We start from the raw sequence: 26,771 nt of genomic DNA, 5'->3' as shown, positions 1-26,771 counted from the left end.
ACAGAGTTGCCAAATGTCCTGGACAACAAATATGGAATTGGCCTACCGCTTGTTGCTTTAAACCATTTGATTATCAGGGTGCAACAAGTAGATGCAGCCAAAACTGTTCATTTGTGAACAGTTTTGAGTTTCCTATACTGGATGCTGGGGATGAGGACCAGGCAGAAATGATGTTTGCTGCTGCGCCTTTGACTTTGAGGATTTAGTCCAGAGGTGGAGATAGACTCCAGTGCCACATGAAGGTACAGAGAGTTGGGGAAGTCTTCTCAGAAAAGGGAACAATTGATTGGATCCTGAAGAATAAGTTTACCGTGTAGAAAGGTGGGCTTTACTGAGCCCACAGAGACACTGCAGTGGTGTAGTCTCCCTCCCCTGGTCAGATTGTGTCCTATATTTTCTAAGCCTAAGTAAAAATCATTTCTGTTCAGATACCGAATGGTCAAGATAGTTGCCAAATCAACCTGCATTAAACGTGTATATCAATTAGGGGAGAACTGACATCTTTACTATGCTGGGTCTTCCAATCCATGAACATTGTATGTCTCTCCACTTATTTATTTTCTTTGGTTTCTTTCATCAGCATTTTGTAGTTTTCAGCATACAAATCCTGTATATTTTCTTAGATTTCTACCTAAGTATTTCAATTTTTGTGTGTGTCCATTTGTTCATCACTAGTATATAGAAAAACAATAGCTTTTTGTATGTTGATCTTGTACCTTGTGACCTTGCTGAACTGACATTTGTTCTAGGAGATTTTTTTGTAGATTCTTTGAGATTTTCTGCATAGCTCCCATCACATCACCTGCAAATAAGAATGGTTTTATTTTTCCCTTTTCAGTCTATATGCCTTTTATTTAATTTTCTTTTGTTATAGTGCTAGCTAGAACTCCCTTTGTTGAATAACAGTGGTGAGAGTAGACATCCTTGCCTTATTGCCAGTTTAGGGGGAAAGTATTCAGTCTTTCATAAATTCTGGTATTAGCTGTAGGTTTTTTGGTGATGTTCTTTAATTTTTTTTAAATTTTTTATTTATTTATTTTTGGCTGTGTTGGGTCTTTGTTGCTGTGCGTGGGCTTTCTCTAGTTGTGCTGAGCAAGGGTTACTCTTCGTTACAGTGCACAGGCTTTGCATTGTGGTGGCTTCTCTTGTTGGGGAGCACGGGCTCTAGGTGTGCAGGCTTCAGTAGTTGCAGCACGTGGCATGTGGGATCTTCCCGGACCGGAGATCGAACCCGTATCCCCTGCATTGGCAGGCGGATTCTTAACCACTGCACCACCAGGGAAGTCCCTGGTGATGTTCTTTATCAACTTGAGGAAGTTATCTTCTTTCCCTACTTTCCTGAGAGTTTTTTATCATGAATGGGTGTTGAATTTTGTCCAGTGCTTTTTCTGCAACAATTTATATGATTATGTGATGCAGAAAAAGCACTGTTGGGCTTTCCTGGTGGCACAGTGGTTAAGAATCCGCCTGCCAATGCAGGGGACACAGGTTCGAGCCCTGGTCTGGGAAGATCCCACATGCCGCGGAGCAACTAAGCCCGTGCACCACAACTACTGAGCCTGTGCTGTAGAGCCCGTGAGCCACAACTACTGAAGTCCGCGTGCCTAGAGCCCATGCTCTGCAACAAGAGAAGCCAACGCAATGAGAAGCCTGCACACTGCAACCAAGAGTAGCCCCCGCTTGCTGCAGCTAGAGAAATAGAGAAAGCCTGCGCACAGCAGCGAAGACCCAACACAGCCATAAATAAATAAATAAATAAATAAATAAATTTATTAAAAAAGAAGAAAAAAAAAAGCACTGTTAATATGGTGGATTACATTGATTGGTTTTCAAATATTGAGCAAGCTTTGCATCCCTGGAAGTAATCCCATTTGCATAGTGGGATTCTTTAATTCTTTTACATATTGCTGAATTCTATTTGCTGATATTTTGTTAGAAATTTTTGTATCTACATTCATGGGATATTACTTTATAGTTTGTTTGTTTGTTTGTTTTCTGTACTGTGTTTGTCTGTCTTTGATATCAGGGCAGTACTGACTTCATAAACTGATTTGGGAAGGTTTCCCTCTCTATTTTCTGGAAGAGATTGGGGTTAATTCTTCTCTAAGTGTATGGTAGAGTTCTATGGCTTTTGAAAAGTTGATTCTGGGGACCCAATCTGGACCAAATAAAGCTGAATCTTTGGGGGTGGGACTTGAGCATATCAGATGAGCTTGTCAATGTGCAACCAGCTGTGGAGCTTCAGTGTGGTCATGGACTTCTTGAGACAAACATAGGAGGGTGAACTGAATCAGAATCCATCTGAAGAATGACATGAATTAAGCAGCTGTGAGGCTTGGAGAATTTGGCTCTCTGAGACACGTCCCAGGAGCCTCTGATGTCTTCAGGACCATATGGTATAGTGGGGACATTGGTCATAAAAGACGTCTGGGTTTGACTTGGCTACTTAGTAGCCATAAATTCCTTATTAGCAATTTCAGTTTTCTCGTCTGTAAAATCCCACTTCTTGGGTTGTTTTGGGAATAAAATGAGACAAGAGGTATGAAAATGCTTTAGAACCACCACAACTTTTTGAGAAGGTGAAAATTGATGTTTCTTTGGGCCCCAGCTTCACCCTTACTGCTGTGGTGTCATGATTCCCAATGAGTCCTGCTGTGAGGTCAGTGGGAGGCTTGTGACCCCAGCTGGCTATAGGACCAGTGTCCTCAGGCTGTGGAGAAACTTCCTCCCCATCCCTGCTCACTTACTCTGCCCATGGAGTTTGGGCTCTCACAGGAAGGGGTGGGACCTTGGTGCCAGTGAAAAGGAATTTTGACCTTGACCCGTGCCCCCTCTCACCTTTCACAGGAACATGCTTGCCAATTCAGCCAGTGTGCGGATTCTCATCAAGGGAGGCAAGGTTGTGAATGATGACTGCACCCACGAGGCTGACGTCTACATTGAGAACGGCATCATCCAGCAGGTGGGCCGTGAGCTCATGATCCCCGGAGGGGCCAAGGTGATTGATGCCACTGGGAAACTGGTGATCCCTGGAGGCATCGACACCAGCACCCACTTCCACCAGACCTTCATGAACGCCACATGCGTGGACGACTTCTACCACGGGACCAAGGTAATGCTTCTGTTTGGGGAGGGTGCCTTCCTCGGCGGTTTCCTCTGTTTCTGAGGCTGCTCCAGACTAGATCCACATGAACAGGGCGCTCCTGCTGTATTGCTCAAAGGAGAAGGGTGCTCTTGAAGGGGCCACTGTGGCAACTAAAATAGGAAATTTCAGGCTAAATGTCATAGATTTCTGTGATTATGGAAAAGGAGGCATTTAAGCCTATTTTGCTGATCACATCACTTACTGAGGTACCCAGGCCAGGTACTGATTTTATTTTTATATTTTTATGTCCTGTAGTACAGACCTAGAGGAAGAGGAGAATTAGCTGGAGTCTGTTATTGTGCATGTGTGTGGCGGGAGGTATGTGTGTGGGGGGTAGGTCTGAAGGACTGCTTTATGTATGATAAGCTAAATTAATTTCCCCAAAATTATGAAAAATAGATATGCCTATTCTAGATGATTTTAATCGTAGAAATTATGAAACAGACATAGTTAACTATCTTTTATTATCTTTCCTAGCTTGTTCTTTTTAAAAACAGCTTGAAAGATACCGGCGGTAAGCCCTCTTTTCAGAGTGAATTATCACGGACAATATTTAAGAATTACTGAGCTGGGCCCGAGATACTTTATGTCCCTAAATGCAAAATACAAAAATCCAGACCTGTGAAACAAATGAATCAGGAGGAAATTATGTTTCGCCAAAAGAGTCCCAAATAGGTTCTTTCACCCTTTCTCTGTGCTCCAGAATCCTGTCATTGCTGTCATCCCTGTGTGTTGTAATTATCTGTAATATGCAGGCCTCTTCCTGGACACCAGACTATGGGCTCCTTAAGGGCAAGACCTGACTGTATTCTTCTGCTTTCCCAGAGCCTGGCCTTGACCTGGAATGAGAGTAGCTGGCCAGCAATTGTTTGTTGAATGAATAAGTGATTGATACTTATCCATGCGGTCTCTACATCCAGCTGTGTATCAGATTCATCTATGAAGACTTTTTTCAAATGCAGAGTTGAATCAGCATCTTGAGGGTCAGAAGTCCCTGGCCCTGGCAGCAGCCCTTTGTACTGTCTGATTTATAAAGGACTTGGCCTCTAATGCTCCCTGGGTGAAAGGAGTCCACCAGTGGCAGCAGTCCTACGTCCTACTCTGGCCCACTGCCTCAAATTCCCATTGGCCCTGTACCTTAAAATCTCACCTCTGTTCTACTTGGGGTTCTCAGGGACCCCCTCTCCCATGCTCAGTGCGCTTCCCCTGGGATCCATCTTCCTGGGGGCTCCAGTGCTCCGGCTGTTAGGCAGCAACTGATAAGGCTCCCCAAACCCACCCTGAAGAGCCTGGCTGGGGCTCCAGGCAGAGGCTGGCCCACCTCAGGCAGATGTCCCTTAAGGTCTCCCTGAGGATATGCCTCCTTCCCAGTCCAGGCGCAACAGATCAGACCCCCGGAAGGCTGAGCTGTGAGGAGTCACAGTAGCCATGGCCCAGCCTCTGCTGACGCAAGGATGCCGCCAGGCCTACTGAATACTCTGGCATCCCAGGCCACACCTGCCCACTTGAGCCAAGCCCTGGGAATAGAAGTGATTGGTGGACCCGCCCTACTTTCTCCTCTGAGAATTACTCCAGGGCCCTGCAGGTGATGCTTCACTAATGAATGGGGAGCCCCATCCTCATAAACTCTTGCAGGGTCCTCTTGGGGGGACTCTGGTGGCAGTCGGGGCCTTTCTGAAGAGAGTGAGCACATCCAGCTCACCATCCCCATGCACTTGAGCCCTGCCAGGCCAGGCCTGCTTCATTTGTGGTTATTTTTATTGAAGTATAGCATACATACAGAGAAGCGCACAGGTTCTAAGGTACACAGAATCATCACAACTGAACACACCCTTGTAACCAGCACCCAAATCGAGAAACCAAACATTGCCAGCACCCAGAAGCCCCCCTTGTGCCCCCTCCTAGTCACTACTCCTCACCAAGGATAACAACTATCCTGACTTCTAATACCATAGTTTTTAAAAAATAACAGCTTAATTGAGATATAATTCACACTCCATACAATTTGCCTATTTAAAGTGCAGAAGTGGGTGGTTTTCAGTATATTCACCATAGGTTTTGACTGTTTGCTTTACGTAAATGAACTCAGGCAGCCTGTACCCTTGCGTTGGCTCCCTTTGCTCAACATTATTTTTGTGAAATTCACCCATGTTGTTGCATGTTGCACTTCATTGCTTCATAGTGTTCTACTGTACAAGAGCCCACAGGGTACCTGGACATCCTGCTATCACCGGGCATCTGGGTGGTTGCTACTTCGGGGCTATTACAAATGCTGTTGCTGTGAATGTTCTCATACATGTCTTTTAGTAAACGTGTGTGCACATTTCTACTGGGCATATTCCTGGGAGTGGGATTGCTGGGTCATAGAAGACACACATGTTTAGCTCTAGGACAGACTGCCAAATTGTTTTCCAGTTTGGTTGTAACAGTTTAAACTCCCAGGAGGAGAGTAAGAGAGGACCCAGTATTTACCACCAACATAACCCTGATTACCACAACAGTCCATGCTGGGGTCCATTTTGCAGTGTGCACCAAAAATTGTATGCAGTGTGCAGCCTTGCACCAAAAATTGTAGCTTGCTGGTTACTCTCCCCACTTGGGAGATCTTTAGTCCAGGGTCGGATGCCACACTGTCACTACCAGCCTCTGGGAGAGCAGGCTGGCCTTTCTTTGTTTTATTTTCCACATTGTCATCTGCCGGGGCCTCATTAGCCAGGAGTGACGAGTTTTCCCCTGAGAGCCTTCAGCTCTTTATAGCAAATGAAGACCTTTGCACGTGCATCTTTGTGCAAGGTGGTGGATAACTTTTGATCTTTTCCAGGCTTCTCATCCGTGGAAGCAGCTGTCTCTGGAAAAGCACAAAAAAGCCCCTGTGTGATTAAAGGTCCCAGTTCCTGCAGGGTCAGACACCCCCAGTCCATGCCAGGCCCAAGTTATAGGAAATTTAAGGCCCATAAACCCCAAGCCACTCCGGCTGCTCGTGTCACCTAAACTGACCTTTTGTTATATCCACCCCCTAAGTAAGATCGCACCTTGTCCTTGTGCCGCAGCTCATATTGAGCGTCTGTTTCATAACACAGCCCCTGATGCAGTCCTCCCCAGACCCCTCTGGGAGACCCTGCCCAGAGTCCTGCCTCAGACATCCCAGCCTCCCAAGAACTGGCTTCCCACCCCTGTCCCCCCTCCCCTCCACTCCTGGATTGCTCCTCCCTGTTGGTGCTCCTACAGCTGGATATTTTGGCTTCCTCTTATCTCTAATTCCTGACAATCTCCTGGGGAGAGAAAATGCTCTCCTGTTGCACTACTAATCTCAGGGATGTGTGGATTTAATTATTCACACAGCCTGTGGCACTCAGGCCGAGGCTGTGCACCCTGATAGATTGCCGCTGACCTACTTTGCACCTTCTAAGAAAGGTAACAGTTGATCTGCTTCAAGCATCTGGGTTTATAATAGAATAATAACCCCAAGGAAAAGCTCACCCTTGTGATTAGCCTATAGAGAAAGAGAGATCAAGTTGCGCCTTTTTGTTCTCGTCTGACAGATCCAAGGGCCTTGAACTCTGCACCCCCTGAGCTATGGGCTGCCTGTCAATTGGGCAGCAGCAGCCAGGGCTGGGAAAACAAAACCGTTGAAAGCCTGGCTTTTCTGAGAGCATCTGGGTCTCCATTGTACTGGGTCTGAAGGGGTTTCTCTAGCGCTTCTTTAACACACGCTTTGCCCGCCTCTGCTTCCGTTAGAGGCTGGGGCACGCTCCGCCTGGCTCCCCTGCCTCTGCCCCCCTTGCTCACAGCCCGGGCACTCCGCCCTCCTCCCCGCCTCCCCGCCACCCCCAACCTGCAGGCCCCTCCCTCCCAGAGGCCCAGAACCTGGTCTCCAGAGATGCCAGGACGCCCTGCTTGTTAAAAATGCCCCCATGGAGGAAGGGGGTTATCTCCTGTGGAATGGCAGGAGCAGGAGGGGAGGGAGGAGAGCCAGTGACACCAACCATGTTAATAAAGGTCTAGGATTTCACTTGGGTCACGGGGGTCTGTTATCATTATCCTGCTTAGCTTACTCATAAGTTATGCTTATTCTTTGGTGTGAATCTAATATTACATAATAAGAATGTTAATGCAGGCTGTTGAGCTCCACCCCACCAGTGGCTCTCCGTGGCCCGGTGGGAATATCAGAATCAGGCTTTTTAAACTACAGGCACAGCCCCTTCACTAAGATGGTGATAGAGGGGGCAGCAGGGACAATGGGGAAATGCTTCCTAGATGCCTTTTCTGCCTCCCACTCCTCCGAAAATAGACTGAGAACCACTGTCTAGGCCAATGGTTTTCAACCTTTGGAAGCAAATTACAGTAAAACTACTTGGGGAATTTTTTTTTTTTTTTAAACGTCTTTATTGAAGTATAATTGCTTTACAATGGTGTGTTAGTTTCTGCTTTATAACAAAGTGAATCAGTTATACATATACATATGTTCCCATATCTCTTCCCTCCTGCATCTCCCTCCCTCCCACCCTCCCTATCCCACCCCTCTAGGTGGTCGCAAAGCACCGAGCTGATCTCCCGGGGAATTTTTTAAAAATACATGTCCAGACCCCTCCTCTCTACTGCCCGCACCCTCCACCCCAGACTAATGAAATCAATGTCTCTAGGTCTGCCTCTTCCCCCGTCTGTATTTTTTTTTAATTTAAAAAAAAATTTATTTTTTTAAATTTATTTTTTGGCTGTGTTGGGTCTTCATTGCTGCACGCGGGCTTTCTCTATTTGCGGCGAGTCGGAGCTACTCTTCGTTGCGGTGCGCGGGCTTCTCATTGGGGTGGTGGAGCTCGGGCTCTAGAGTACAGGCTCAGCAGAGCCTACATGGGCTTAGTTGCTCTGCGGCATGTGGGATCTTCCCGGACCAGGGATCGAACCAGTGTCCCCTGCATTGGCAGGCAGATTCTTGTCCACTGCAGCACCAGGGAAGCCCATGTATTTTTTTTTTAAGCATCCTTGATGATCCTACCACTAGCATGCGGATTATTAAGGAACTTTCTCGGCTGTTTTGAATGGCATGTTGTCTTGGCTGTTACTCCTGTTGCCTGTCTGACCCTCACCTTATGTGCCAGAATGACATCTGAATCCCCTTTGAAAACTTGGGCTTGTCTTGCCTCACCCTTGCCAGTATTATTTATTTGTTTCTCTCCTTCTAGTTACATTATAGGGTCCCACTATTGGGTTCCCAAGCCCCAGCCTGGGGCCTAGAACCCCTGTACTTGCTAAGTGTCCCTGGTGCTGTGCTCTGCCCTCCTGTCTGTACGGCGTAGACATCATCAATGAGCGGTGAATTGGCCATGGTCAAGATGTCATCAAATGGAAATCCGGCTGGGTCTGTCCCTCTTCTTTGAGGACCCAGAGACTCCCTCTTGTCTGTGCCAGGGCCATCTGGTCACTGAGACAGCCTCCCACTGACTCAAAACCATCAGCAGCAGGACATCTATTCTTGTAGTCAAACCACACGGAGAGCCAAATCCTAACCCGAAGAGTGTTTGTCTAGAACAGGATCAGCCTAGCAGATGTACAGTGGCACAGGCTAGGTGGCCTGCCACTTCCCGCCCCCAGTGGAGGGTCCTGACCCTACCTCCCTCCTCCCACTGCAGAGGACTAAACCTATCAGAGTCCTGGGATATGACCCGCTGGGACATAAATAAATTCCCTTTGGTGTCCAGCCTGCCAACCTTCTTACCAAGGAGCCCATTTATCCATTGGGCAGACTGTTTTTGCTATTTTGCCTTTGAAACTTGCTCTTTTGGCTTTAAACCTTTAAATGCCGGTCACTTCCTTTCTTCTTTTTTCTTGACTCTGTTATTCAGTCCATTTCTGTTTAATTCTAGCCAAAATGTCTTTCCAGTCTTTTTGCTCTGCAGTAACACTTCCTGCTTATCGGGATCCAGACTCATACAGTCTTGCTTATTAATTGATGTTCCCAAGTTCACTTCATTCCGGTAAAAAACTGGAGGGACCTTAGAAATATAGCCCCACCCTTCCACTGATAGGGAGAGAGAGTGAATGAGTTGCCCCAAGTCCCAGAGGTAGTTGGACCAGACTGTAAGTTTCTCAGTCTGAGGCCCTTTTCACCACACCACTCAGAGGATCCTGAAACCCCAGATTCTGGACAGTCACCCCTTTCAGACAGCCTATGACCTCTCAGTAGGCTGCATGCAAATAGTTAACTCGACACTGTGTGGCTTGGAACTTGCCTGGACCAGATAAAGGCATCAAGGAACTGATGCATCAGGCAGACAGCAGAGTAAGCTCTCCGCCTCCCCAAGGTGGCAGCTTTATAACACACCACTGTCCCTAGAGGAATAACACTGATGTCAGTGCTTTAGAGCTGACAGTTTTTACCATTTACAAATGGTTGTTGTGGGGATTAAATGAGTTGATGCATGAAAAACACTTCACACAGTGCCTGGCACAGAGTACGTGCATGATAACTGTTAGTCCGCAGGCTGTGAGTACCTGCTTCCACCTTAGGCCTGGCCTTGGCTCTGTCTGGTTTCTAGGGTTACTTGATCCACCCACTTTGGCTTTGCAATGAGATTGTTCTACTGTCCATCTAGTACCCGTGCTGCCTATGTCCCCGGCTTTGCCAGCAGGGTCATGTCCTGCTTGAGAACTTGCAGTGGCTCCCTGTTGTCTAGTTTGGAGTCCTAGATCTTCACCCTGGACAGCTCCCCGTCTGACCTTGCCCTCTCCATCCAATCCTCACTGCCGACATGTGCCCATCCATCAGGAAGGGGGTTTTCTCAGCCCCCTTCGCTATGAATGTCCCATGCTCCCTCCTGCCATCCCTTCCCACCCGTCCACAGAAGGCCTTCACGACTTACCAAGCTCATGTCACATTCTTCCTCCAGCTAATTCAGCCCCAGGATCCACTTTCTTCTCCTCAGCTGAAATAAAGTGTCATCCTGGGGTTTTCAAATTGTTCCCTATGTAAAGTTTGTCTCTCAACTGGATTGAAAACTTTGAGGGGCAGAGACCACAATTTATATTTAACTCATGACTCACCACAGACTCACAAAGATTTAAACATGTAGTACAATAGATGCTCAAGAAATAGATGAATGTCTACATAGGGTGGCAGTCGTGAGCACAGGCTGGGGTGGACGGCCAGAGTTTGAATTTCAGCTCCACATTTACTGGTTGTGTGATTGGACGAGTTAATCTCTCTCTGCCTTTCAGTTTCCTTCTCTGGAAAATGGAGATTATGATAATACTTTATGTGTGTTGAGATACTACTGGTAAAGAACTTAAAATAGTACTTGGTAGTTCCCTGGCAGTCTAGTGGTTAGGACTTGGCGCTTTCACTGCCGTGGCCAGGGTTCAGTCCCCGGCTGGGCAACTGAGATCCCACAAGCCACGTGGCCAAAAATAAAATATGAATAAAAATCTTAAAATAAAAAATATATTTAAAAATAGTACTTGGTGCTTACTAAGCACTATATGAGTGTTTGTTAAATAAATAGATCGTGATGATTGAGGACCAACCCCTGGAAAATCCATTTGTGCAGTTTCCTCACAAGCATACGTATTAAAGTGTTAGACATCAAATAGGAATTACAAAATTGGTTTCTATCTCTACTGTCAGGGTTGACTGTGTGTGTTATAGATTTCAAATGGAGCCTAAATAGTACTGGTGATGACTTCTAGATAATTTTTTCTCCTTTCTTTCTCTTAAAAACAGAAATATCCAGTCATAAACTCAGCAGGTAGCAGGAGCTATTTAAAGATGTCCTGCTTCAAATCAGGTATCTCGTATAACAAAACCTTGCTGGCAACTTTCACTGTACATCTACGTTAATTGGTAGGCCAACATGTAGGCCAGGTTGACTCTTCTTAGAACAAACGTAAGAGAGATCTATCATTTCTTACAAATTTTTACGTCTAGCATTGGAAAAAAATCTCCTATGGTGACCAAGCAGCTCCTCAATTCCTAGAATAAGAGTGTTTGCAAAGAATTGATCTATACAGAGAGATTATTGCTTTTGAAAACCTTTGGTTCAAGAATAGAGATAAATGTACCCTTTGTGATTAACCCCAGCATCTTGGAAACCTTTCATACCTCATACAAGCTCTGCTTTTATACTCTCATCCAGCGTCTCTGGGGTTTAAAAAAAAGAAGTGGGGCTTCCCTGGTGGCGCAGTGGTTGAGAATCTGCCTGCCAATGCAGGGGACACGGGTTCGAGCCCTGGTCTGGGAAGATCCCACATGCCGCGGAGCAACTAAGCCTGTGAGCCACAACTACTGAGCCTGCGCATCTGGAGCCTGTGCTCCGCAACAAGTGAGGCCGCGATAATGACAGGCCCGCGCACCGCGATGAAGAGTGGCCGCCGCTTGCCGCAACTGGAGAAAGCCCTCGCACAGAAACGAAGACCCAACACAGCCATAAATAAATAAATAAATAAATAAAAATTAAAAAAAAAAAAGCAACAGTCTTTAAAGATTATCTTTATATATAAAAAAAAAAGATAGAAGAAAAATACATCGTGTATTGTATGTATACTTCAGTGATGCATATAGTACATGAATGATGTATTTTTCTTCTTCCTATTTCTTTTCTTAAAGACTGAATATTTTTTAATATTTCAAGAAATATTTGAATATGGCCTTATGGAAGGCTTCAAAAATCTCAGTTGAAAATATCTCTTCTCCAAAACCTCACTGAGGTTGCCTCCTATCTGAAATGGCCATATTTCTGTGTTGAATGTCAGGTGCACATCTTAGAATGGTTCACTGGCAGGTAGAAATGTGTGTAGATGCTGTATCTTCTCCCCTAAGTGGTTTCTGCCTCATTGTTCCCTCAGGTTATCCCTATAGCCAACCATGTTTTTCTCTCATTCTGATCCTTTTTTATTTCTTGTTAATTAAAAATTAGGAGATGTAAGGATCCCTAATTAGTGACAATGTGAGGATAAAGCTGTAGGCCAGCTATAGTTAAGAACTTTCTCATTCACCAGCGTGGTTCTTTTTTTGTTTGTTTGTTTTGGCTGTGTTGGATCTTTGTTGCTGCGCGCAGGCTTTCTCTAGTTGTGGCGAGTCAGGGCTACTCTTCGTTGTGGTGCACGGGCTTCTCGTTGCGGTGGCTCCTCTTGTTGCAGAGCACGGGCTCTAGGCGCGCGGGCTTCAGTAGTTGTGGCTCGCGGGCTCTAGAGCGCGGGCTCAGTAGTTGTGGCACACGGGCTTAGTTGCTCCGCGGCATGTGGGATCTTCTTGGACCAGTGATCGAACCCATGTCTCCCGCATTGGCAGGTGGATTCTTAACCACTGCACCACCAGGGAAGTCCCTCATTCATAAATGTTTATCTCTCACACTACACACACACTCACACACTTAGACACTTTCACATACTCACTCTCACAGTCGCACACTTACGCACTCTCACATACACACACGTGCACTCACTCGTGCACACAGTTTTAGAGCTGGAAGTGTCACTGGAGATTAATGAATTCAACCCCTCATCTATGAATAACTTTCCTCTTTAGATTTAAACTCTCTACAGTGTTCTCAATATTTAAAAATAAAATTAAACTTGGTGTATGTTAGTGAACTCTGTTCATGGGAAGAGTATGTACAGAATGAAGAAGGTCATGATTGGGTAGCCCAGGAAGCCACTTTTTTTTTTTAAATCTATGTGTTACGCTTTTGTTTTTAAACAACTTAAGGTATAATTGACATACAGTAAGCCACACATTTTTAAAGTGTATGGTTTGATACACTTTGACACATGTATATACTGTGAAGCCATCACCATTAATATAATAAACATATCCATTTCCACCCCCGCCAAAGTTTCTTGGTGTCCCTTGTAATCCTTCCCTGTGCTGGCAACCACTGATCTGTTTTCTGTCACTATAGATTAATTTACATTTTCTCACATTTTTATATAATGGAAAATACAGTATGTATTTCTTTTTTGGTCTGGTTTCTGACTTAGCATTATTAAGTTTTTGGCAACTACAGATAAAGCGACTATGAATATCTGTGTACAAGTGTTTGTGTGGACATATGCTTACATTCCCCTGTGTAATTACCTAGAAGTGGGACGCCTAGAATATATGGTAGGTGTACATTTAGCTTTTTAAGAAATTGCCAAACTGGTTTCCAAAGTGGTTGTAACATTTTCTGTTCCTTCCAGGCTCCACATTTTTGCCATCACTTGTTATGGTCAGTCTTTTTAATTTTAGCCATCTAACAGATGTATCAGTGGTAGCTCACTATGGTTTTAATTTGCATTTCCCTAGTGTTGAATGTCTCTACATGTGCTTATTTGCCCTCTGTATATCTTTGGTGAAGAGTTCACATCTTTTCCCTATGTTTTGAGTCATTGGTCTTCTTTTTTTTTTTTTTTTTTTATGAAATGTAAAGAATAGGTAAATATTTTTTCCTTTCTAGTTTTATGGAAATATAGTTGATATACAGCACTGTGTAAGTTTAAGATGTACAGCATAATGATTTGACTTACATACGTCATGAAAAGATTACCACAGTAAGTTTAGTGGCCATCCATCATCCCATATAAATACAAAATAAAAGAAAAAGAGGGACTTCCCTGGTGGTCCAGTGGGTAAGACTCCACGTTCCCAATGCAGGGGGCCCAGGTTCGATCCGTGATCAGGGAACTAGATCCCACATGCATGCCACAACTAAGAAGCCCACATGCCGCAGTGAAGGTCCTGTGTGCCACAACTAAGACCCGGAGCAGCCAAAATAAATAAATAAATTTTTTTTAAGAAAAAGAACAAATTTCTTCCTTGTGATGAGAACTCTTAGGATTTACTCTCTTAATGACTTTCACCTATAACATCCAGGAGTGTTAATTATATTTATCATGTCATACATTACAACCCTAGTACTTATTTACCTTACAACTGAAAAATATGGAATGCTTCAGGAATCTGTGTGTCATCCTTGTGCAGGGACCATGCTAATCTTCTCCATGTTGTTCCAAGTTTAGTGTTGCCAAAGTGAGCACTGTTTGTCTTCTTTTTATTGGGTTGTCAGAGTTGTTTATATGTTCTAGCTACAAGTCGTTTGTTGGGTACATGTTTTGCAAATATTTTCTCCCAGGTTATGACTTACCTCTTCATTTTCTTAACAATGTCATTGGAAGAGCAAAAGGTTTTCATTTTGAAGTTCAATTTATTAATTCTTTTTCTTTCATAGTTTGTATTTCGTGCTGTAATTGAGAAATTTTTGTGAAATCCAAGGTCACTAAGATTTTCTTCTATGTTTTCTTTTAGAAGTTTTATAATCTTAGCTCTTACATTTAGGTCTATGATTCATTTTAAGTTAGTTTTTATATATGGTATCCAGTAAGGGTTGAGGTTCAGTTTTTTTACATATGGCTATCCAATTGTTCCAGCACCATTTGTTGAAAAGATCATCCCTTGTCAAAAATCAGTTGACCATATATGTGTGGGTCTATTTTTGCACTCTCTTTTCTGTCTTTTGATCTATATATCTATCTTTACACCTATACCACAATGTCTTGATTATGATAACTTTACAGTAGTCCTGAAAGCCGGTGGTATAAGTCTTCCAACTTTGTCCTTCTTTTTCAAAGTTGTTTTGGCTATTCTATCTCCTTGGAAGCAAACTTTTTTAGTGCAGGCTGTAAACCAAAAACTTAAGAGAACAGTAAACTGAGTGCATTAACCAAGCACCTGGTAAACTTTCTCAGCCCTTAGCATGGTCCCTTTCCGTTAGCCAAAAGTTAAGAATTTTCTTTAGACTTTTCTAAAGTTATTTGGAGAGAAAAAATCTGTGATGTGTGTGTGTTAAAAAGAACTTAACTGGGTGCTGGGGGTTCAGATGAGGTCCATGAGGATGTTCCATGATACTTGGCTACATATTGATCTCAATATATTATCTTCACATGATCCATATCTTTATGTATAATAAATTGTGATGACGTCATAGGGAAGCGTTCATTCTGCTCCCTCTTTGTCTTACATTTAGAGTCAGTGGAGAACAAAAGTGAGCCGGGGAGTTCTGAGCAGACTAGGTTAGGATAAAACTTACATGAACTGAAATTCTAACCACTGAGCTGTTGCCACCTTCTCCCCTTCCCTCTGTCAGGTTTCCATTCTGTTTGGTACCCTTTGTTACCACCAGGCCTGGGCTGTAGCTCTTTCCTGGTTTGGTGCCCTGACTCTCACTTTGCCGGGCTTAAGATAACTAGGACTCATATTCGGGAGAGCACTGTCGTTCTGAATCTCTAAGCCCCAGACATAGTGGCCCATCAAAGAGTCTGCTTTTCCTGCTGTGTGGAAAATGCAGTGTTCAGCCTGGAGCGTGTGGAGCCTCTCACGGGCTCTGGGCTCCCAGACCCCCAGGTGGCACCTGGCAGTGCATGGCTCTGCATAGGACCTGCAGCTAAGCTTCCAGCCGCTGTCCCCTCCAGGAGGGCTGCACTGCCCCGTCAGGCCCAGCATTTCTGTATCCCTTATACGTGTATCGTGATCTTTAAAGCCCCCCTCAGGCAGGCCTTATTTTCCTTCCTTTGCAGGTGGAGAAGCTGAGTCTCAGGGAGTGAAATGCCTTTCCAAGCTAGTAAGTACAGGCATAGGCCTCCCTGCCTCCCAGAGCAGACGCCAGCCCGCATTCCCCAGCACCAGCACCCAGCACGGCCTCAGGACAGCCTTCCTCGGCAGCTTGATGGCACTATTATCACTGAGATTTGGGACCAAAATGAAGACTCGCCAACACTGGAGTAGATGAGGGAAGGAGAGCAGATGGGGTTACATGTGGTCTATTTCTGGATTGTTGACAAACCCCTCTTGTCTGGCATCTGTGGGCAGCCTGGACTTTTAATAAAGATGGTCATGACCTGCTTACCTGTAAACTTTCCCGCTTTGGGATTAGAAGGGGCTTTGCTAAGGAGGAAGATGACAAAGGGCGTCTCCGGGCTCTATTTTAGAATGGTTTCCCCTGGCCCCCTGGCTTCTCAGAAGCTGGCAGCCACGTTCTCTCCGCCACATAACTCCCTCTGAGGATCCTCTCCGGTCTCCATGGTAACTGCATGTCGGGAGACAGCCTGCTCTGTTCTGTGGCTTTGTATTAAACACAATGATTTAAATTGGATGCTCGGCAGTGAAGATAATCATTCTGGATTAGAGAGACGCCTGGAGATCCTCATTTCATAATTTTAGATGTTGGCACAATTCTCAGGTTTAGCCCTGTAAGTCAAGCCCAAGCCACACCTACCCCTCTGTTTCTAAACTGCAGTTAGGTCCAATTTCACTTGGGCTTTTCTCCATCCTTTGACAGAGGAATCTTGGAGCCAGGGAGCCCCGCAGTCAGACCAGGGCTATCCTGAGCTCTAGAAGGGGCGGCATAATGTAAAGGAAACCTAGGGTGCTAGCGGCAGATAGACCCTCATTCAGTCTGGCTGCATGATTTCCTGAGCCCCATTTTTCTTATCTGTAAGACGAGAGGAGTAACCTCTATCCTACAGAATCATATATTTTTAAAATTTCTATTGTGATAAAATATATATAACATAAAATTTATCATTTTAATCATTTTTAAGTGTACAGTTCAGTGACATTAAGTACATTCACAATGTTGTCACCACAATAATCCATCTCCAGAACTTTTTCATCTTCCCCAACTGAAATTCTATACTCCGTAAATACTAACTTTCGCATCCTCCAATCCTCCCAGCCCCTGGCAACCACCATTACACTTTCCATCTCTATGAAGTTGACTATTCTAGATACCTCATAGAAGTGGAATCATACATTTGCTGTCCATCTGTGACTGGCTTATTTCACTGAGCATAATGTCCTCAAGTTTCAACCATGTTGGAACATGTGTCATAATTTCTTTCCTTTTTTAAGGTTGGATAACATCCATTTTATGTATGTACCACATTATGTTTATTCATCTGTCGATAGACACTTGGTTGCTTCCACATTTTGGCTATTATGAGTAATGCTGCTATGCACATGGATATACAAATATCTGTTTGAGTCCTTGCTGTAAATTACAGAGTCATTCTGAGGATCAAATAAGATAATAAATATTAATAATATTAAGAACATTGCACAAAGCAGGCTGTCAGTAAATGTTAATTTCTCTCCTGAACGTGAGTTCAGCCTAGGTGCTAACTGCCACAGTGGTCCGATGGCTTCCGCGGGAGTGGTGTCACTTTTTGCTAGCTTCTGCGTCCCTGGGGCATGCTAGTCTGTTGGGTCTGGGAATTAACACAATTCATTCCCAGATTTAAAGGAAATGTCTTAACCACAGAAATGTGCATCGTCTCATGATAAAAACCATGAATGCTTTTACATTTCTCCCACCATTTGATATTCATGTATTCCTAGTTCCAAAATGAGAAAATGTTAGGGCTGATGTATATACTTCCTTATCTGTTGTCTATTTTAAGTATACCAGGTGGGAGACCCTGAATCTGCAGTGGGATTGCCCCAGGCTGTGAGGCTCTGTGCTTAGTTACTATTTGTTGGTATCAAATCTATTCTCAGTGTTACGGAGGAGTATGAGATTTGGAATAAAAATACCTGGATCCCAGTCTTGGCTTATGTCTCAGAAACTGAGATGGTGAAAACATCTGTCCAACACAGTGGTCAGGAAGATTCGGTGAGGGCAGCACTCTGCTGTGCAGGTGACCCTCTCCTGGAGCACTTCGTGGGGACCAGGTCCCTGTGTTGGTCTGCATCCCTTCAGGAGATTTTCTCTGGGTCTAGTTTCATCCCAAAGTTTCTATAGTTGGGGTTACTCCCCTGCTGCCCTGGGCCCCTCCAGGGTTGAGAATCCAGAGCCGAGGAGCCATCTTTCCCTGCGGGGTCCTTTGAAATTAGCTTTCCCAGGCTCAGCCGGCAGAAGTGCTGCAAGGCCACTGCACAAGCAGCCCTGGAGAGAGCCAGCACCTCTTTGTCTTCAGGAATTTGCAACAGAAAGGAAGGGGGAGCAAGAGCTGTTGCCCAGCCTGGTCTGACCTGTGCCTGACCCAGCTGCTCCCCACAGCTTAGCAGTCAGGCCTGTTCTTTATGGATGGGGCTGAAGGGAGGAGGGCAGATGGGGATTTCACACTGAATCCCTCCCTTTCTCTCACTCTCAGCAGCGCTTGCAGCTGGTTGTGTCCTGTGTGCCCAGGGTCTACCTGTTGAGCCGGAGCCAGGCAGGCTTAAATCAGGGCTTCCCAGGCAGATGTGTTCACTGTCCCTGAGACCTGAAGGCTACCCTGGTGTGCTCACGTCTGGGAAGGGGAGCTTGGGTTTCCCTCGAAGGCATCTTAACTTCTAGGGCAGCTCACCTCTTCTTGAAGCCAGTGAGCCAGGGAGATTCTTGCGTTGGTGACAGGGTTTTCTTGGCTTCCATAACCCCGTGCCAGCCTGCTCTTCCTCCTGCCTCTTGGCTCTCCTTCCCAGTCTCCTTCCATGGTCTTGTCTTCGTCTTACTCCTCTCCTCTGTGGTTGCTTCTCAGGATCCTATCCCAGATTGCCTTCTCCCCCTCCCCACCTTCTCTCCCCAGGTGATCTGTTACTGATGACTCCCAGGTTTACAGCTACAGCCTAGACACCTCCATGCACCTGCCCCAAACTCAACACATCCACCACAACCCCACTCCTCTCCCGGGGACCCCTCCTTCCAGGAATGGCACCCCCATCCTCCCAAGCCAGAGCTTACTTGCTCAAGACCACAGGACTCCTCAGCGATAAAGCCAGACCTCGGACCCAGGTGTGCCAGACTCCAGAGTTCAGGCCTCTCCTACCAGAGCACCCTGCCTTCACGTACCATCGGAGAATCGAACTGTATTTCTTTTTTTTTTTTTTTTTTAAATTTTATTTATTTATTTATTTATGGCTGTGTTGGGTCTTCGTTTCTGTGCGAGGGCTTTCTCCAGTTGTGGCAAGTGGGGGCCACTCTTCATCGCAGTGTGCGGGCCTCTCACTGTCGCGGGCTCTCTTGTTGCGGAGCACAGGCTCCAGACACGCAGGCTCAGTAATTGTGGCTCACGGGCCCAGATGCTCCGCGGCATGTGGGATCTTCCGGGACCAGGGCTTGAACCCGTGTCCCCTGCATTGGCAGGTGGATTCTTAACCACTGCGCCACCAGGGAAGCCCCCTCGAACTGTATTTCTAACAAACATAAAAATTCAGATGTCACTCTAAGCCCCAACCAAACTCTGCTCTGGGACCCCTCCCCATTTTTGGCTGTGCTGGACCTCCACCTGGATGCCTTTGTCAGTCCGTCCCTGGACTCCCCGCTCCCTCAGCAATCCCAGCCTGCTTTCTCTGTCCCAGCTCCTGGCTTCATGGAACTGACCCCTTAAAATATGGCAAGTTTACTTCAGCCCTCCTTCGTTGATTCTGTAGTGCATTTCCCATACAGTTTTCTTAAACCTCGTCTTGGCTCAGACTGACACTCCTAATTTTCCCAAAACCTTTCCTCTGTTTTGCTAAGAAGTCTGAGACCAAGGGCCTGGGCACCCTCAGCTCTCCTCCGTGTCACCTCAGGTCATCTCCTCCTCTATCCACCCCTCTCCTAAATGGATGGGAAGAGATGTCCTTCCCGGCCTAATAGATATGAATATCAACCCTCAGTTTCCTCATCTGAATAATGGGAATAATAATACATATTTCACAGGACTGTTGTGAGAATTAAATAGCCACAGAGTATGTGCTCAATGGATGTTGGTTATAATTAGCAATTTTCATCTGCTCCATTGTCCCTCCATCAGCTCTGCCTTAAGATTTCTAAAGACTCCCTTCCCTCCTAAATTTGGTTGTTCCTCTCCTGATACTATTTTTTCAGCCACACAAGCATAAAACCTCCCCTGTTATTTACATCCCCTCCTCTTCTGTCATCGAACCTGGCTGCTACTTCTTCCCTGAAACAGGTTTCACATATGTCATTCATCCCAGTCCCCAGGTTGAGGTCCATCATCTCAGCACTGCAGTCGAGTTTGCACTGAGCAGTCAGGGCCATGTTCTGGAGTCTGATTTTCATGTTCTTGCTCCACCCAGAAGCCTGCTGTGACTACAGACATGTCCAGGGATGGGGGTGACCAGAGTCCTCTCTGTAAATGTGCTCCTAAACCCCACACTCCTGAAGCCCCCTCATCACCACCACCTCCACACACACAAGTTGCTAAACTTTGCTGATTGATGGAATCCAAGCTCATCAAGGTCCACACAGTTTGCCTCAGCCAAGACCAAAAAGATCTATTCTCTGTCCTCTGGCTGTGTCCCCGGCTCTGCCCACATCATTTCCTACCCCAGAGTGTCTCATCCTGTCCCCTTCCAGCTCTCAGCCTGCCCATCCTACTGTGTCCTTCCCCTCCTCTGGTCTGTTGAACTTGATGTTGCCGTCACCATTGAGGAATGTTATCTTGTGCTGCTTTGTACTCATTATTTTGAAGTCATTTCTATTAGAAATGAACTTTTTTCTTGTCCTGTTTGCTAACTGGACTCTAAGTACCTTCTTCTGGAGCATCTGATACACATAACACGGTGTGCACATTCATGCTACCTACAAATTATGCTTATTGTTTATTAACTGTAATAGCTATAATAGTAGTATAAATCACTAGTATTTATTGGGCTCCTACTATGTGCAGGTGCTGTCCCAAGTGCTTTACGTGCATTATCTCATTTAATCCTCATGGTAACCCCACAAGGGGTGTATTATTACTCCATTTTACAAATGGGGAAAATGAAGCTCAAAGAGATTAAATAACTTGCCCAAAGTCTTATAACCATAAGTGATGGAGCTAGGATTTAAACCTAGATCTGCCTGCCTTAAAGTCTGGTTCTTGTCACTCTACTACTTTGCCTCTAAATATAACATTAATGTGTTTTAAAAATGGCAAGCAGGGGACTTCCCTGGTGGTGCAGTGGTTAAGAATCCACCTGCCAATGCAGGGGACACGGGTTCGAGCCCTGGTCTGGGAAGATCCCACATGCCGCGGAGCAACTAAGCCCGTGTGCCACAACTACTGAGCCTGCTCTCTAGAGCCCGTGAGCCACAACTACTGAAGCCCACGTGCCTAAAGCCCATGCTGTGCAACAAGAGAAGCCACCGCAATGGGAAGCCCGCTCGCCGCAACTAGAGAAAGCCCGCGCACAGCAATGAAGACCCAACACAGCCAAAAATAAATAAAATAAATAATTTTTTTAAAAAATGGTAAGCAGGTTAAGTGTGGGAAAATGTCCTTTTCCCAAGGTATATTGCAGATTGAATGTTGCCTGTCTCCTGTGCTGAAAATTCAAAGAATGAAGGGTGAGTTTTAGATATGGTAATGCTTACAGTGAGAGCACTGCAAGGTCAGAAGTGGGACCATGCCCTAGATGAAGTAATAGAGGCTGGGACCCAGAAAGTAGGAGTGAAAAGTAAAAGGAAATTGAGAAGTGCAGTTAATTATAAATGTGCAATTTAGAGAAAACCAGTCAGCTGAAGAATGAGCTCAACGGGTCAAGAAAAGGCTTGGGAGCTGTATGTAGCCAGAGGGACAGTGGGTGGTCCCAAGGAACAATCATGTATCACTTGGTGTCCTGGAGAAAAGCTGGTTGCAGGGAGGGTTTGTGTTGTTTTGTTTGTTTTTCAGAGAAAAGGGACATTTGATAAAAGGTGTTGGGGAGACTGTAAAAGAGGTTGGAGCAGTGGTCAGCATTCAAGCGGCCTTGAAGGGAATTACCGGAGAGAGGGTCAGGGTCCTGAGCCCCCAGTGTGAGCTGGATGAATTGGCAGTGAAGCCAGCGTAAACCTGTTAAGAGCGTGACCTCCCTAGATCAGGTCAATGTAGCTGATAAAAATGTGGGACTCCTTGTTTAAAAACTATTAAGAATTTCAAGGTGACAGCAGAGATTAAACCAGGACAGAGCCAGTCTGAACACAGGGCACTGTGGGACTGCACAAGCCACATACCCATGGAGCTGGCATTGGCTGGTGGGCGTATGTTTCAGGATGAGAAAGGTGTTTACTGAGTGCCAGGCATGGTTCTAGGTACCATACATACATCATCTCACTTGACGAAATGCTCAGGCCCTTCTTTGGGGAGTCTCTCACATCCCAAGGAGTGGTACTGCTTAAGAGCTGGCTTTCCTGAGGGCCAGGGAGCAGCCAACAAGATCCCTGAAGGGCAAGGAAGTTATTCAGAGCAAGAGAGAAACCACTGATCTGGTTATTTTTTTTTTTTTCTCTTGTACTTCGAGTGAGTATGAGTAAAAGATGGAAGATAAATTCAATGTGAAAAGAAAAGGAAGTGGTTCAGCAATTCCAAGAGAAGCAGATCCATCTGAACAAGTGATGGCTTTCTCAACTGCATTAAGAAATGTCGAAACGTTTGCATTGGACTTAGTTTACAAAGCACATCCAAATACTTCTTATTTGATTCTCAGTGTAGGATTGTTCCCTCTGTGAAGATTGAGTTGCCCTTAATCTATACATCTAGATACTAGCAAACCCTGCTATTATGATTCCAATCACCTCCCCCCAGACACACCCATTTTCTGAGCACTAGTGTGAAAATATGCTCACAGGAAGTCCCTCCCCCAGCCCTAATGAAAAACCCCACAGATAAGCTCTGGCCCAAGTTCCTTCTCAACAACAGGGTACAAAGTTTGTGCCTTGACCTATTGGTTCTTGGCCTTGGAGCCAGAGAACCAAGCCTTTCCCTTTTGGGGGCAGGGTGGAGGGGTAGAGAAAAAACCATTGCTACTGGGAACTCAGCAAAACGTGATTAGAGCTGCAGCAACGTAGAAGATGGTAGAGAATGACTCTCCAAAGATCTTTGTCCTGACAAAACCAGGAAGGGCCAATGCACTGTTCTTTCCAACGCTGTGATGTCAGCAAATCAATTATATCTGAAATTTCTTTCCAACTTGCTGAGCAGGTCCCTGGTCAATACGGAGACCCCCATGTGCCCACAGTGGTCTGATAACTTCTGAAGCATAAAGATGACATTTATAATAACAGGTTTAGGTTGAGTTCAGTACAAGTTCCTGCCAAGCGTATGCCTGGAAACTGTGACATAAAATGGATTACCATTAAGAATATTGGTTTTAAATGTAAAATAGAGAGCTAGTGGGAAGCATCTGCATAGCATAGGGAGATCAGCTCGGTGCTTTGTGTCCCCCTAGAGGGGTGAGATAGGGTGGGAGGGAGACGCAAAAGGGAAGGGATATGAGGATATATGTATACATATAGCTGATTCACTGTGTTATACAGCAGAAACTAACATACCATTGTAAAGCGATTATACTCCAATAAAGATGTTAAAAAAAAAAAAAGAATACTGGTTTTTCTTAGGGAACAAGTGGATGTGACATGACTGGGCATCAAATAAACCCAGATTTACCCAGCGGTATGTCATCAATATCAAAAACAAAATAATGGTAACCCTTTGAAATAGTAAAATTATGTTTCATATCCTGCCAAGTGTGTGTGATGGTGCTGCGTCTGTTGGTTAAACAAATGGTCCTAAAGTCCGTATTAACTTAACAGTGAGAGATGTGAAGTCTCACATTCACAATAGAAACGAATGCCACATACACAGCGGGGAATGCTTGGCTGGATAGTAGTTTATGTCAAAAAAAATAAGGGCCTGGGTTGATAAATGGCCAGTTCTGGTCAACCACCAGGCTCCAGTAGGCCCTAGAGTGTTAGCTGTTCCATGGTCGTGTCTGGCATAATTGGAGAAGCGCGTGTGTCAGGAAGCAGCAATTCTACTTCCGGGCACCATATACCCTGAATGCAGGGACCACTCTGGTGTGCATGAGAATGTTCAAGCATCAGGTATAGCAGTCAGTGTCCGTGAACTCGGAAATGACTACATACCTGGAGGAATGTTCATACAGTGAATTAACTTAGATGAATGAAATATCTCTCCATAAATGAATCTTAATTCTGTCAAGTGAAAAAAGCAAGTTGCAAAAGGACATGGACAGTATAATACCACTTGTGTACATTTTTCAGATTTGCAAAACAAATATAGTAAAAGCATAAAAACATGGATGGGAAAAATTTTATATCAACCTCAGGGTTAAGGGATGGGAATAGGATGGAGAGCTCCAGTTGTATTGGAAATATTTTCTTTCATTTTTTTAATTAAAAAACGTGTAAGGTAAATACAGTAAAAAGCTAACATCTGTTAAATTTGAGTAGTGGGTTCATGGGTATGTGTTGTTTTATGTTCTGTACTTTTACTGTGTGGTTGAAATGTTTCATAACTTTAAAAGAAAGTATTTTAAATACATAAACATGGATAACTAAATTTTAGTTTCCTCCAAATTAATTTTTTTATATATACAATATTATGAAAGTAATATATTCTATGAAGTAAATTTCAGAAAATTAGAAAAAATAAATTACTCAGAATCTCGTCATCCAAAAACCGTCATTGTTAATGTTTTGGTATATTTCCTTCTATTTTTTTTTCTTTGTGTGGGTGTGTGTGTGTGTGTGTTTAAACATACTTCTAAGTATCTTGGGTACCTTATTGAATTCTGTCTTTTTCTCTCGTTATAGCATCACCCTTGTTCCATGTGAAGACTTAGCCTCCATGAACATCATTTCTATTGATTTCTAAAGACCTTTCACAGCTTACTTTTCTTGCATAAAGACAGTTATGAACATTGAGCAGTCACACAGTCACCTTTCCTTTTGATTATCGTAAATATAATCCTTTTGAAAGCCTCCGGAACAGGATTGGGTCACGCTCTGCTGTTGATTTCTACAAGGCTGTTTTGTGTGGGATGACAGTAAAAAGGTCTGTCACATCTGTGATATCACATTCCTGCAAAGACTGAGCTTGTCGGCATTCATCCCGTGGGTGGGAACTGTGCATATTTTAGAAGCCAGCTCTGTGTGCATCTTGCCTGGGAGGAAACCAGCGCTAGTGCATCCAGCATCTGGTGTGGGATCCCGAACCCGCAGCTGGGAAAGTGTTTACTGATCCCATTAAACTTTTGCTTTGAGGCCTGGGGTAACAGCAGTAATGATTATTCCAGATATTTATATGCCCCTTCCCAGCTTATAGAGGTTCTCACATCCACTGCCACCTGAGCTGCTGTGGGCCCCCAGCGGTGAGGCACAGAGCAGAGCAGGCACACAGGATTACAACCAGCAATTGGGAAAGTCAGGACCACTGCCGGATGCTTCTGACTCCTTCCAGAACGCTTTTCAGTTACTATCCTTGGACCCAGGCAAGAGGAGTCTCTGCCATGGGCTCTGGACTACAGGCAACTCCCCCACATCTGCCCAGAGCCCACTGTCCCAATCCTGGACCACACTCTGGGGCCCTGGAATCCCCTAACAAAGGGCCTGAGCACTGCCAGGGCCTACGTTAGCCTGCATCTGTCCTTCTGGGGGCCAGACCACCACTCTGTGCACACCTAGCCCCAGGGTGGCATCTTGCAGGAGTGAGCAGAGCTTAAATCCGTGGGCTGCAGGACACATAACCGGAGTTGGAGAGTATGGGCTAGAGGCAGACACAGAGTCTGAAGGCCAACATCCCCTAGAGTATAGCTCAGAACTGCAAGCATTCTGAGAATTCTGAACTCAAGCCTGGCCTTCTGAGTCATTATGAACATATATCTGTTAGAGTAGGAGCACAGAATATACTCTGTGTAACAGTTTGTTAGCTTGATCTGTAACTTATAACTAGAGACTCAGCAGGTAGACCTCCTTTTCTACTCTCAGAAGCCCACAGATGCTAAGAACGGTCTTGGCTGTCTTATTCCACTGTGCTGTCTCCATGTCCCCTTTTTTTTCTATGCAAGTCTACAGACAGACGAGGGTGCAAAGGAAAACAATCTAGAACCACAGAAGAAGTAAAACAATTTGGTGTGTAACATCCCAATATACCAGACACCCCCGTGTCCACACATAAAAGCAAGAAATGCATTTCAGGACAAAATAGAGTACAACCACCTGCTACGAGGGTGAATCATTCTGGCACAATCCAGCAAAATCAGAAATAGAAGCCAGCTAGTAAAGCTACAATCTGCTGCTCTTCCCCTTCTCTCCATCTCCCACATCACGATTCCTGCGTGTGAGCCGCAGAACTAGCACCCTCTGCTGGTTGCTTTAAGCTATGCAAGAAGTCAGGCCCCTGGGTTTCCCAGGACAACAAGGGGACTAGTCTCACCCGCCCAGCCAGGGTCAGCATGGAAAATCAGTGTTGCAAGAGCTTTCATTGTAATTGTTGCTTGGCCACTAAACTAATTATTTTTTCAGTCCCTTATTCTCCAGCAATATTTCTGATTCGTGATCAATGATTTAACTGGATAGAGAAGCATGAAATCATCAAGACAGTTTCGTTGTGCTGTTTTCCTCCCATACAGAAAACAGAGATAAACAACTAAACTCTGAATAATTAAACACACATATTAGGACAAAACTTTACAAAGTGATGATTCTCTTGACTTTCACAGCTCTCCAGCAAGGAAGCCGGTCCCATGGTATAGGTAAAGACTCTGTAACAGAATATTTAAAAAATAAATAAATGAAAAATGTTAAAAGCAAAAAGAAAAAAAGAGAAAAAACATACTTGACCTCTTGCATCACAGAGGTCAAGTAACCAGGCTGAGGTTATCCAGCTGGGAGGTGGCATAGCAGGGACT

At 44.9% G+C, this 26,771-nt stretch overlaps 1 protein-coding gene and 1 non-coding gene across 2 annotated transcripts in view; one reads left to right on the top strand and one right to left on the bottom strand.

Moving 5' to 3' along the window:
- Positions 1-2,847: 2,847 nt before the first annotated feature.
- DPYSL5 (dihydropyrimidinase like 5) overlaps positions 2,848-26,771 on the top strand; it is a 47,538-nt gene continuing 23,614 nt past the window's right edge. Inside the window, exon 1 of the mRNA XM_059942984.1 lies at positions 2,848-3,112. Coding sequence (XP_059798967.1) covers positions 2,852-3,112 — 261 coding nt within the window. The 5' untranslated portion in view covers positions 2,848-2,851. The remainder of the gene's footprint in view (positions 3,113-26,771) is intronic.
- On the bottom strand, positions 14,055-14,162 carry LOC132347164 (U6 spliceosomal RNA). The gene has a single exon (XR_009497120.1). It is a non-coding gene; the product is annotated as a U6 spliceosomal RNA (small nuclear RNA).

The sequence above is a fragment of the Balaenoptera ricei genome, chromosome 13 (assembly GCF_028023285.1).
Source record: "Balaenoptera ricei isolate mBalRic1 chromosome 13, mBalRic1.hap2, whole genome shotgun sequence".
Lineage (NCBI taxonomy): Eukaryota > Metazoa > Chordata > Mammalia > Artiodactyla > Balaenopteridae > Balaenoptera > Balaenoptera ricei.
The sequence above is the reverse complement of the archived record's forward strand: the minus strand, read 5'-3'. Positions and strand labels throughout refer to the sequence as shown.